This window comes from Pristiophorus japonicus, chromosome 5, assembly GCF_044704955.1.
Source record: "Pristiophorus japonicus isolate sPriJap1 chromosome 5, sPriJap1.hap1, whole genome shotgun sequence".
Taxonomy (NCBI): Eukaryota; Metazoa; Chordata; class Chondrichthyes; family Pristiophoridae; genus Pristiophorus; species Pristiophorus japonicus.
In genome coordinates, this window is record NC_091981.1 from 79,678,459 (window position 1) to 79,692,125 (window position 13,667).

At 42.5% G+C, this 13,667-nt stretch overlaps 1 protein-coding gene across 2 annotated transcripts in view; it reads right to left on the minus strand.

The window, feature by feature from the left end:
* The window catches only part of LOC139264384 (inactive ubiquitin thioesterase OTULINL-like), a 155,989-nt gene that overhangs the window by 95,095 nt on the left and 47,227 nt on the right, over window positions 1-13,667 (minus strand). The window contains exons 6-8 of one of the 2 annotated variants that reach the window (XR_011593337.1): window positions 12,584-12,709; window positions 7,461-7,730; window positions 3,477-3,673 (exon numbers count right to left, since the gene is read on the minus strand). Coding sequence is in view for 1 of the 2 variants with exons in the window: in XM_070880751.1 (XP_070736852.1) it covers window positions 3,494-3,673; window positions 7,461-7,730; window positions 12,584-12,709 (576 nt within the window). In the remaining variant the exon portion in view is untranslated. Of the gene's footprint in view, window positions 1-3,389; window positions 3,674-7,460; window positions 7,731-12,583; window positions 12,710-13,667 lie in introns of those variants that run through there. The other variant, XM_070880751.1, reaches the window with a different exon arrangement.

Sequence of the window (13,667 nt, forward strand, 5' to 3'; positions counted from 1 at the left end):
AAAAATTGCAAAGTGCTGCAGTACAGAGGGACCTGGGGGGTCCTTGTGCATGAAACACAAAGTTAGTATGCAGGTACAGCAAGTAATCAGGAAGACAAATGGAATGTTGGCCTTTATTGCAAGGGGGATAGAGTATAAAAGCAGAGAAGTCCTGCTACAACTGTACAGGGTATTGGTGACGCCACATCTGGAGTACTGCGTGCAGTTTTGGTCTCTATATTTAAGGAAGGATATACTTGCATTGGAGGCAGTTCAGAGAAGGTTCACTAGGTTGATTCCAGAGAGGAAGGGTTGACTTATGAAGATAGGTTGAGTAGGTTGGGCCTATACTCATTGGAGTTCAGAAGAATGAGAGGTGATCTTATCGAAACATACAAGATAATGAGGGGGCTAGACAAGGTAGATGCAGAAAGGATATGTCCACTCATAGGGGAAACTAAAACTAGGGGACACAGTTTCAGAATAAAGGGTCGCCCATTTAAAACTGGAATTTCTTCTCTCAGAATGTTGTAAATCTATGGAATTCTCTGCCCCAGAGAGCTGTGGAGGCTGGGTCATTGAATATATTTCAGGCGTAGATAGACATATTTTTGAGCGATAAGAGAAAAAAGGGGAGCGGGTTGGGAAGTGGAGCTGAGTCCATGATCAGATCAGCCATGATGTTATTAAATGGCGGAACAGGCTCGAGGGGTCAGGGTAGCCTACTCCTGCTCCTATTTCTTATGTTCTTATGTTGGAGAATACAAGATTTCTTGAAAATTCTGTAGCACAGCCCAAAATAATTCAAGAACCAATGTCTAAACAAATGATCCACGAGTCCGTAGAGACTTTCCAGGGGTGTCTGCGAAGTATTGACCAATTATTCGGTGGAGAAATCTCTGCTTTATTTTTACGGTCTGCAATTTTTCAAAGAGGATCAAGGAGGAGGCAGGGCAGAGTGTTCACATTCTGGTTCCTTCCAGTGACCTCACCCCACCCACCAGTCCTTCCAACAACCATCTGATCCACCTGTGACAGAGAGTGTAGATCCCGCATTGGTCTCATCAGTCACCTTAGAACTCATTTTAGTGTGGAAGCAAGTCATCCTCGACTCCGGGAGACTGCCTAAGACGACGACTTCAGTATTGCCCAGGGAGATAGAACAGGTGGACATGATATTGCATGATGAGATTAGTAATGAGATACTTGCATTTAAAATAAAAAGGGGATATATATTAAAGAAACTAATCAAACTCAAAGAGGTTAAAACCCCTTGTCCGGACAATTTACATCCACACAGTTTAAAAGAATCTAGGGAAGAGAAGACCGAGGCATTACTGTACATATTTAATAATTCATTAGAAAATGATGTCATCATCATCATAGGCAGTCCCTCGAAACGAGGATGACTTGTTTCCACGCCAAAAAAGGATGAGTTCACAGGTGTTTCAATGAAGGATCTAATATTCCAGGTCCTGAACTACATCCTGAAGGGTGGAAGATGCCTGTGCGTGGATTTTTTAACGTGGGGTGGCCATTGCACACCAGCCATCACACGGGCTTGACAGAGGTAGGTCTTGGTCCAGTTGCAAGAATTATCCAAGACAACTGGAGACCTGCTCGGCTGCATGGACACAGTTCACACACATATCGCAGTGTGGGCTGGCCCGTGCTGCCCCTGGGCCCTCGCCTCTTCTGGGCCCTGAAATCACGCTTCTTCTGGGCCCCGATCACATCCCTCTACAATCTCTCGCCGCTCCTTCGCCCCGACCTCGCTGCTCCTGCTGTACCTGACCACGCTCCAATCACCTACCTGGACCTTGATGACGTCCCTCTTTGCTGCCGTCGCCCTCCTGCCCCAGCTCGCGCTGCTCCCTGAAGTGGTACGCCTCCATGCTGCTCCCGAGGCCGCTCGTCGTTCCTTTTATGGCCCTGACCTGCTGCTGGTGTACTCACGCAGGCCGGGGCTTCCACGCTACTCTCGAGGCCACTCGCTGCCCCTTTTTTGGCCCCGACCTGCCGCTGGTGTACTCACGCAGGTCGGGGCCTCCACGCTGCTCCCGAGGCCAAGGGCCCCTGGCCACTCCTTTTATGATGTAGTGCCAGAAGACTGGCGGATTGCTAATGTAATACTATATTTAAGAAGGGAGATTGAACATGTCCGAAGAATTATAGACCACTCAGCTTAACATCAGTGGTACGAAAAATAATGGAGAAAATAGAACATCTAGAGACCAAAAATATAATAATGAATAGTCAATAAGGAATTCAAAAGGGAAAATCTTGCTTGACCAACCTCATTGAATTTTTTGAAGAGGTAACAAAGAGAGTAGATAAGGGTAATGAATAGATGTCATTTATCTAGATTTTCAAAAAGGCCTTCGATAAGCTATCACATAATAGACTAATGAATAAGGTCAGAGAATGCAGAGTCGGGACAAGTAGCAGAATGGATAGCTAGCTGGCTTAGAGATAAAAAGCTGAGATTATAGGTAAATGGTGGCTATTTACACCGGCAGAAGGATCAGTGTTGGGACCACTGTTGTTCACAATTTATATTAATGATTTAGACTTTGGAATCAAAAACACAATTTATAAATTTGCGGATGACACCAAATTGGCGGGGAGAAGAGATAGTCAATACTGAGGAAGACATTAATAAACTTACAGAATGGGCATATAATTAGCAAATGTATTTGAACACATAAATTTAAGGTACTACATTTTGGTAGGAAGAATAGGGAGGTCACTTATTACTTGGAAGGTGAGAGTCTGGGTGGGATAGAGCAGCTAAGGGATCTCGGAACCCTCCCCAGTCATTGGCAAACTTTGAATAGATTTATTGGTCTTCCGTTAATGGTGAGTTTTCTTTGGAGGAGGAGCAGCATATTAAACATGAACAGGGAGAGGGGTGTGGATGTCGAGTCTATAGGCATCACTCGCTTAGGTCTGTTTCATATGAGCAGAGGACAGATCTGCTTTTAGTTGATCAGAAGCTCCAGAATACAGAATGATACTGGGCATTTTAGAAGTTGCCTCTTATTTCTCACTCACCACCCCCACCCCCCTCCAAACATAATGTTCCTTGTTTACTGAGTATCCAGTGACTTCTACTGGTAGTATCAGGATGACTGAGCACATTGTCTAAGCTCACATATAGCAGAGGGTGGAAAGTCTCAGTAGAGGTGGAGGGGATGAGACTGGAGAAAGATGGAAGAAAATTTTAAAACATCAATTGGTTCACTCTTTATATAATGATCCTATATACGTGCTGTTATTTTTGTTTACTAAGTTGAATATTTCCCATTGTTTAGATCAAGATCTGAATCTTGCAGGATGCCTTTAGGCTTGCAGCATATGGCAAAACTGTGTGTTCAAATAAAAGTTTCAATGAAATTAAAATAATAGACTTTGTTGCTATACAATGATTGGCATTTATATTGGCTTAAAGCAGCTGTACCAAAGATATTTACAATGTAGATAAAATGTTTTCTCACAATCTCAGTAATGTCACTCAGCTCCAGGTAATGGGAACATTGTAATGCCGGTCATCCTCAGTTAGAAGGAGAATTTCATGCCATTCCCTGTGGCTATCCTCAGGATAACATGATACAAATTCTTCAGTATCATATTTGTACAGTCTGAAGGTTCTGATTTTCAAATGAAATGTGAATCCAAGGAGAAACATTTCAATCTAGAAGAGAAAGAAATAAAACAAAATACACACAGAACAGAAATACTGATTTCAACTATCATATAGAAGATTTTATTTGTAGTATGATAGAGAGACAGGTATTACCACACAGCAAACATTGTTCATCACTCTTATTCTCTGCCCTCAAAACAACAACACCTTCTCTATCCCTCTGTCCTCACTACCTACCACCCCATTTCCAGCCTTCCTTGCTTGAAGGTATCACCTTCCAGATCTAAGCCTAGCTCTCTCAACTACATTTGAATACATTCCAATCACAGTTCTCCTCCCAGAGCACTAAAACAGCCCAAACCAAAAGTCACAGACTGCATGGTGCATTATCCCTCTTCAACCTCTATGTATCCTTCATGTAGACGATCACATCATCCTCTCTCAATGCCTCTCGTCCACTGTCTAACTTGATGGGATTGCCCTTGCTGGATTCCACTCTTACCTATCTAATAGTAGCCAGTGCATCTCCAGCAATGGCTTCCCTTAGCCCCTTCCTCGTCTACATGGTGCCCCTTGCTGACATCATCTGCAGACATGCGGTTAGTTTCCTTGACCCTGCGACCATGGCAAAAGCAGGAATGGATGTTTGGTGACCGGCATGGAGCTGGGTGATGAGGACAAATTTATGGCCCTTATTAAAGTATGGTTAGATATGGTCGATAGTTGAATGCATAGATTGAGAGTGGGTATTTTGAGGATGGTGATTTTGAAAGTGAATGAGATTGTGCCTAAGCAAAGGGAGCCACAAACAATGGTAGCTAGCATAGAATCCAAGAGTAGTTGAGCGGTCAGACTTTGAATAGGTTAGGAATCAAGGAAGAAGTGAGCCTAGGAGAGGTCATGGGGAGGGAAAGAGTAGAGACTGCAGTGTCAGCGGGTATCAGAGCTAGAGTGGATACGAGTTGTGGGGTGGTACCAATCAAGAAGGACAAAATAGGAAAATAGCAACAGAGGCTGCCATACAGATGGTCTCAGCCTTGGAGATAAAAACATCATGAGATCTTCATACTTTGTGTTGGAGTGGAGAGTGGGGGAGTCAAGGTAAAAGTTTGTGGAGGTGGTTAGTCATGAAGAAAAGCCTTGCGTTGTCTTTGGTTTCCTGGAGTGGACAAGGGGGTGGTGGATTTGGCTGATGAGCAAAGCATGTTAATGCTCAACATAATCGTGCCAGATCTGCCAATAAATATCTAGACCGGTGTTGCTGAAGGAAATAAAAACACAAGACAATTATTCAGTACAATCTATATTCGAGAATTTAGATTCCAGCAAACAAGAACTTACAACTTTTGAAAGGGGAAATTCTGGAATGGATTAGAATGAGAAATCCTAGTTATACAACATTAATTTCCCTAAAAAGTTATTTATTATTTCTTCTATCTAACAAATTCCACATTTGAACAGCTGACGGTATCTTGCTGGAGATTTGCTGTATCAGGTCCAATAACTGGAAGAGAGCCATTCCACTGATATACATGGTATATCTGCCTTTGGCTGGGTCTCATTGTTTTGACAGGACTGGCATTCCCTCCCAGTCTTGACTGCTGATCATGATTCTCTGACGGGAAATTGTGTTAGGGAAATTGATGGGATTGAAGGCCGATAAATCCCCGGGACCTGATAGTCTGCATCCCTGAGTACTTAAGGAAGTGGCCCTAGAAATAGTGGATGCATTGGTGATCATTTTCCAACAGTCTATCGACTCTGGATCAGTTCCTATGGACTGGAGGGTAGCTAATGTAACACCACTTTTTAAAAAAAAGGAGGGAGAGAAAATGGGTAATTACATCAGTAGTGGGGAAAATGTTGGAATCAATCATTAAGGATGAAATAGCAGTGCATTTGGAAAGCAGTGACAGGATCGGTCCAAGTCAGCATGGAATTATGAAAGGGAAATCATGCTCGACGAATCTTCTGGAATTTTTTTTGAGGATGTAACTAGCAGAGTGGACAAGGGAGAACCAGTGGATGTGGTATATTTGGACTTTCAAAAGGCTTGTGACAAGGTCACGCACAAGAGATTGGTGTGCAAAATCAAAGCACATGGTATTGGGGGTAATGTACTGACCTGGATAGAGAACTGGTTGGCAGACAGGAAGTAGCGAGTCGGGATAAACGGGTCCTTTTCAGAATGGCAGGCAGTGACTAGTGGAGTGCCGCAGGGCTCAGTGCTGTGACCCCAGCTCTTTACAATATACATTAATGAGTTAGATGAAGGAATTGTGTGTAATATCTCCAAGTTTGCAGATGACACTAAACTGGGTGGCGGTGTGAGCTGTGAGGAGGATGCTAAGAGGCTGCAGGGTGACTTGGACAGGTTAGGTGAGTGGGCAAATGCATGGCAGATGCAGTATAATGTGGATAAATGTGAGGTTATCCATTTTGGGGGCAAAAACATGAAGGCTGACTATTATCTGAATGGTGGCAGATTAGGAAAAGGGGAGGTGCAACGAGACCTGGGTGTCATGGTTCATCAGTCATTGAAAGTTGGCATGCAGGTACAGCAGGCGGTGAAGGCGGCAAATGGTATGTTGGCCTTCATAGCTAGGGGATTTGAGTATAGGAGCAGGGAGGTCTTACTGCAGTTGTACATGGCCTTGGTGAGGCCTCACCTGGAATATTGTGTTCAGTTTTGGTCTCCCAATCTGAGGAAGGACGTTCTTGCTATTGAGGAAGTGCAACGAAGGTTCACCAGACTGATTCCAGGGATGACTGGACTGACATATGAGGAGAGACTGGATCAACTGGGCCTTTATTCACTGGAGTTTAGAAGGATGAGAGGGGATCTCATAGAAACATATAAGATTCTGACGGGACTGGACAGGATAGATGCGGGAAGAATGTTCCCGATGTTGGGGAAGTCCAGAACCAGGGGTCATAGTCTTAGGATAAGAGGTAGGCCATTTAGGACTGAGATGAGGAGAAACTTCTTCACTCAGAGTTGTTAACCTGTGGAATTCCCTGCTGCAGAGAGTTGTTGATGCCAGTTCATTGGATATATTCAAGAGGGAGTTAGATATGGCCCTTACGGCTAAAGAGATCAAGGGGTATGGAAAGCAGGAAAGGGGTACTGAGGGAATGATCAGCCATGATTTTATTGAATGGTGGTGCAGGCTCGAAGGGCCGAATGGCCTACTCCTGCACCTATTTTCTATGTTTCTATTAGAAAGGTCAATACAGCCAGGGGTTTTCCATTTCCCTGCCTCCACACAATGTTGCTCCACTTCAACTAAAGAAATATAATTCAAGCCCTGTATAATAATTGCTGACTAAGCATGTTAATCAGGGATGAAGAAATGCAAATAATACTTTAATATATAAAGAACAGGCCAAGAATCATAATACTGCAAATAGAATCAGTCATTCAAATCAAAAGTAAAAGCATTACACAGCTGTATGTGTCATTTGATTTTCCAGAAGAACGATAAAAAGATGTGCTTATTTAACTAATCCATTGTAAATGATCTCCAGACATCTAGTACTGTATGCTAATACCTCACCTGTACTGCTCACTTCTGTAAATAATTATACTTGCATATAAATCAGATTATTAGATCATTATATGGCTGATATTATTAGTCTGCTGAAGTGATGTGTGACATAGTATTATTCAGACTGTGCTATACTATAAAGCGGTTGATCATTAGTCCTGAGGCATTTACTGCATCATCTATAATTGTACATTTCAGCTATTGGGAATGCAGATTCACCACTGGAATTCTCCACTTACACAAATAAAGAAAGTTAGGAGAGAGTCCAAACCATAACAGTTACATACCTGCTCCAGTCCACCGGTGTCACCAACACAGTTCAGGTGGTTCATCATGAAACTTAAAGGATCAGTTGAGGATTCTCGAGCAAAGAAGAAAGTACAAAAGCTGGGAACATCATCTCCATTTTTTATGTCCTCATGAAGCTCGACTACAATGTATAACATAAGAAATTTCATAGCTTCATACATTTTGTACTCATTCTCCTGCTCACTGAATAATTTCATACACATTTTGGTTCTTTTCTCCTGGTCTTTAATTCCATGAATGTTGATCCACTGGAACAAAATGAATATGGTTTTAATCAAAGCACAACAAACTTTGTTTAACAGTGATCTAAGAAACCGATTCAATTAACTAATTGTAAGGAGGGAATACAGTCAAGAAGAACAGATATGAAGTAATATTTCAAAAGGTGAAAGATATTAGTGCCAGGGAATGGAAGTCTTCCCATTTCAACTAAGGTATTGCCCAGCCATCAGAAAGACTAAGCCCCGACCTCAGAATAGCCCATCTGCTGCACCAGCGATCCTGTGATCTTTCGGAGCAAGACTACCCTTTACTTCTGTATGTGGACAATGGTGATGCAGCAGAATCTTCTGCAGAAAGGTAAATGGGAACTACTCCAAAGCAAGGCTATTTTAGACTGTGTGTGGCAATTCAATTTTCTATGAGGCGGCCAACTTAAAGAAAGGCGAAAAAAGAAAGGCAAAAAGAAAAGCAGAAAGAAAGGCAGAAAGAATTACATTTATATAGTCGCTTTCACGACCACTGGACATCTCAAAGCACTTTACAGAAAATAAAGATTAGGAGTGTTAGTAAGCTGTCTTAGTTGCTTACTTGCAACTGATGAACAGTTAATTAAAGAAAAAAAAAGACAGACTTGGATTTATATAGCGTCTTTCACGACCACTGGACGTCCCAAAGTGCTTTACAGTCAATGAAGTACTTTTGGAGTGTAGTCACTGCTATAATGTGCAAAATGCAGCAGCCAACTTGCGCACATGCAAGCCCCCACAAACAGCAATGTGATAATGACCAGACAATCTGTTTTTGTTATGTTGATTGAGGAATAAATATTGTCCAGAACACCGGGAATAACTCCCCTGCTCTTCTTCGAAATAGTGCCAAGGGATTTTTTACGTCCACTTGAGAGCAGAAGGGGCCTCGGTTTAACATCTCATCCAAAAGACGGCAGCTCCGACAGTGCAACACTCCCTCAGCACTACACTGAAGTGTCAGCTTAGATTTTTTGTGCTACAAGTTCCTGGAATGGGACTTGTTAATGAGGGATGCTATAGTGCTGCTTTCTCTCTACACCTGTGCAGTGCCTTGGGATGTTTCTCTCTGTAAAAGGCGCTATATAAATGCAAGCTGTTATTGAATTCTGGACAGATTGGTGCAGGAGGCCCTTATAGCCAGTAAAACAGAAGAGACTTGTATTAAACAGTCTGACCTGGATTTAAACCCAAGTCCTAGAGGTAGCAAACTAATCTGTTACCTAATGCACATATTTCACAATTTGTTTGGGAAAGCATTGCATAGTACTTAGAAAAAGATGAAAAAGATGAAAAGGATGTAGTAATCACAGTGGAAAAGGTATGGGACCCTAATGATATGAATCTTGCAATGCTGAGGGAGGTCAGACAGAGAATAACACAGGCTCTGACCACTATCTTGCAAACATCCTTGGATATAAAAATTGTGCCAGAGGACTGTAGGGTTGCCAATGTAACATCTCTGGTCAAGAATCGACAAAAGGATCAAAAAGTAACCATAAGCCAGTCAGCCCAACATCAGTAGTGGGTAAGCTTCTCGAGGCTATAACGGGGAATAAAATTAATACTCGCTTCAGACTGGGTTAATTAAGTGCAGCCAACATAGATTTGTAAAAGCCAAGTCGTGTCTGACAAATTTGAAAGTGTACTTTGAGGAAATAATGGGGTTTAATGATAAAAGTAATATATTGTACATGAATCTTCAATAAGCATGATAAGGTACTGCATAGGTGGGTTATTGATAAAATTAAGGGCCACAATATTAAAAGGGAATGATGATTTTCAGACTGATGTTGTCTCCCAGGAGCCAGGATTAGAAACGTTGATCTGTACTCAACGTTTGGGGCAAATCAAAATTTTGAAACATAAAAAGAGCATGATTAACTATAAAGAGGACTGTAAGCAAATTCAGAAGGACATAGATGGGATAATAGATTGGGCAGATAGATGTCAGATAAAATTTAATGTGGGATGGTAATTTTAAGATGAGGAAATGTACAATAATTGGTGAAACTTTAAAGAATAGGAGTGCCGAGACACTTTGGGATACAGATACAGAAATCTTTCAAACGGGGAGAAGAATGTATTAGCATGGATAGAGAGTTGGCTGGCTAACAGAAAGCAGAGAGTCGGGATGAATGGGTCCTTTTCGGGTTGGAAATCGGTGGTTAGTGGTGTGCCACAGGGATCGGTACGAGGACCACAACTGTTTACAATATACATAGATGACCTGGAAGAGGGAACAGAGTGTAGTGTAACAAAATTTGCAGATGACAAAGATTAGTGGGAAAGCGGGTTGTGTAGAGGACACAGAGAGGCTGCAAAGAGATTTAGATAGGTTAAGTGAATGGGCTAAGGTTTGGCAGATGGAATACAATGTCGGAAAGTGTGAGGTCATCCACCTTGGGGGAAAAAAAAAACAGTAAAAGGGAATATTATTTGAATGGGGAGAAATTACAACATGCTGCGGTGCAGAGGGACCTGGGGGTCCTTGTGCATGAATCCCACAAAGTTAGTTTGCAGGTGCAGCAGGTAATCAGGAAGGCGAATGGAATGTTGGCCTTCATTGCAAGAGGTATGGAGTACAAAAGCAGGGAGGTCCTTCTGCAACTGTATAGGGTATTAGTGAGGCCGCACCTGGAGTACTGCGTGCAGTTTTGGTCACCTTACTTAAGGAAGGATATACTAGCTTTGGAGGGGGTACAGAGACGATTCACTAGGATGATTCCAGAGATGAGGGGGATACCTTATGATGATAGATTGAGTAGACTGGGTCTTTACTCGTTGGAGTTCAGAAGGATGAGGGGTGATCTTATAGAAACATTTAAAATAATGAAAGGGATAGACAAGATAGAGGCAGAGAGGTTGTTTCCACTGGTCGGGGAGACTAGAACTAGGGGGCACAGCCTCAAAATACGGGGGAGCCAATTTAAAACCGAGTTGAGAAGGAATTTCTTCTCCCAGAGGGTTGTGAATCTGTGGAATTCTCTGCCCAAGGAAACAGTTGAGGCTAGCTCATTGAATGCATTCAAGTCACAGATAGATAGATTTTTAACCAATGAGGGAATTAAGGGTTATGGGGAGCGGGCGGGTAAGTGGAGCTGAGTCCACGGCCAGATCAGCCATGATCTTGTTGAATGGTGGAGCAGGCTCGAGGGGCTAGATGGCCTACTCCTGTTCCTAATTCTTATGTTCTTATGTTCTTAATTCTTATGAAGTTGATAAAGCGATTTAAAAGAAGTAAAAGCACCAATCGGATAGGGTTTAATGTGGAATATTGCTGAAGGAAGAGGAAGCAAGTAAGTCACAGATGAGGCATTGAAATACCAGGGCTGAAAGATTTTTTTTTTTAAAAAGAGGCAGAAGACAAACAGTTAATGAGTTAACAAATAATTTAAATCCAAGATATCAATTTATTCATTAAAAAAAAAGAGAACTTAATGAGAAGGAAGTAATTATTTTAATAAAAAGTGAAAAAACTGGTATTGGGAATAATACAAAAAATATATAAAACCACATCATACTTCATTCTATGTGGTGGCTTAAAGAGAACCTCAGTTTAGCTGATGCAGAATATGGTCATTCAAAATTATACGCTGCCATTATTTGATTCAACTCATTGAAGGCCTGTAGTATTTCTCATGAAATACAGTATCAAAAACTTGTAACTCTCTTTGGTGAGAGGCAGTGGGCCTTCAGACCCATTGTACATACGATTACTGGTTAACAGATGGCACTGTCTGTCATAGATTTCCATGCAAGGGCCTGGTCAAAAAATGTTAAACTTGGTGATCCTCTGGTTAAATAATGAGCACTCGACTACTGCAACTATCAGGTTGGTTCAACTCCCGTTTATGTTTTGCACTCATTAGGGTATTCACAAAGTTCCTTCTAAACATATACATTGGGGGGAAAATTGCGGTCAGAGGCTTCCTTCATACAAACGCCTCTGACCCGAAAAAAATCTACGCAAATACCTGGTGGCCCCAGAGGGACGTAGGATTCAGGTCAGAGGTCTCGACACTGCGCAGCGCATGGGAAGATGTTTTTCAGGTAAGTACATGCTAGAGTCACACGGGCCTGGACCACCAATCACTATGCAGTATTCTCATTGATAAAAATGGGACTTCTGTTTGTATGAATTCTCATTACTATGAGAATAACCCTCTAAAACACCGAAACACAGCATAATACATAAATAAAACACCTCACATACTTAAAATTAATTGAAATTAAATATTTAAGGAAAAAAATATATTTAAAACATTTTTTAAAGTATTTTAATAGGATTAAAAATAAACTTACGTTAATGGAGAGGGTTTTTAATATAAAAGTGAATGCTTAAATTTAATTTTTATATGTTTAAAAGTGTTACGCTGGTAAAAGTAAACTATGCGCCTACTTTTACCAGGCGTAAAACTTTGAAAGACATTTGCTGGACATGTCTCCCGCGCGGATGTCCTTCTCCCTGGGATGCGGAGGATCTGTTGAGAGAAATCGTGACAGATCAGAAAAGCCGGTTTTCGGCACATGCACATTGTGGCCCGAAAACTGGCCTTTGTGAGGCCTCACCGGGACCGTGCTCACTTCGTACGGACCTGGTGAGGCTTGAAATTTTCAGCACATACATTAACCAATGAATTGGTCGCTCATTGCTGTTAGTTTGACTTTGTTGTCTGCCTGATTTGCTTACAAAACATCAGTGACTACATGTCAAAAGTAATTAATTGGCCGTAAAGGAATTTGGGACATCCTGAAGATGAAAGGCGCTATATAAATGTAAGTCTTTTCTTTCTTTGAGGACTCAGCTGCCTATTTCTGACCTAATCTTTATTTCCACACAAACACTTTACCTGCACTTTAAATAATTCCAGGTACTTGCGTAATTTTCCAAATACATTATTCCCGGTATATTTCTCAGGACCAAAACTGTATTGCTGTAGCCAGTTGCATCCTTGTGTAAATACTTTTTCAGGAATCTAGAAAAGAAATTAAACAAAAAAGAAAAAAAAATGTCCTCTTTTCTTACATTTCAACGACCTGTCAAATATGTTCAGACAGTGCAGGAGTAGTGATTAAAAGGGACTAACTATTTGTACTGCACTTTTTTGACTGACAGGCGTCCCCTGTTAAGCTCCACCCCCATCCTGGACAAATCATTCGATGCATGTGGCTCCGAGTGCGGCCGGTGTGAGGGCCCGAGTGCAGCCCCGATAGCGAGAGAGAGAGAGAGAGAGAGAGAGAGAGAGAGGGAGGCTGGGGGGGCGGGAAGGGAAAGAGAGAGGGGGGGGGGGGGCGGCGGGAAAAGAAAGAGAAAGAGAAAGAGATAAAGAGAGAGAGAGAGAGAGAGAGAGAGAGAGAGAGAGAGAGAGAGAGAGAGAGACTGGAGCGGAGAGAGAGGGTCGGGGGGGGCGAAAGAGAGAGAGGGGGTCAGGGGGACGAGAGAGAGGGGGGGTCGGGGGGGGGTGAGAGAGAGAGAGAGAGGGGGTCAGGGGGGGGGTGAGAGAGAGAGAGAAAGAGAGAAAGCGCGAGAGAGAGAGACACGAGAGAGAGAGAGAGAGAGAGAGAGAGAGAGAGAGAGAGAGACACAGAGAGACAGGTGGCAGGGGGGCTGTGGAATCTGAGGGGAAAGAGGGAGTTCAGGGAAGATGATCACGTTCTTCCAATCCCCTACAAAGGATATCGTTGTAATGAATAAAATCCAGAAGTCACGATACTGTCACTATTCACTTCATACCCAATAAACCTGTTAACAATCCGTACACAATGCCTGCCCCATCTGTGGGTGGGGGGGGGAGGATGCACTTGCGCTGGGTACAGGACTTTGACTGGCTCTTGCTGTCTTCTGGGGAGCTCTGTCCTCTGTCACTTCAGGAAGTCAAAGTGGATTGAGTTACAATTTGCAAAGTCAGTGAGACCTTGGGATGGGCAGTTCCA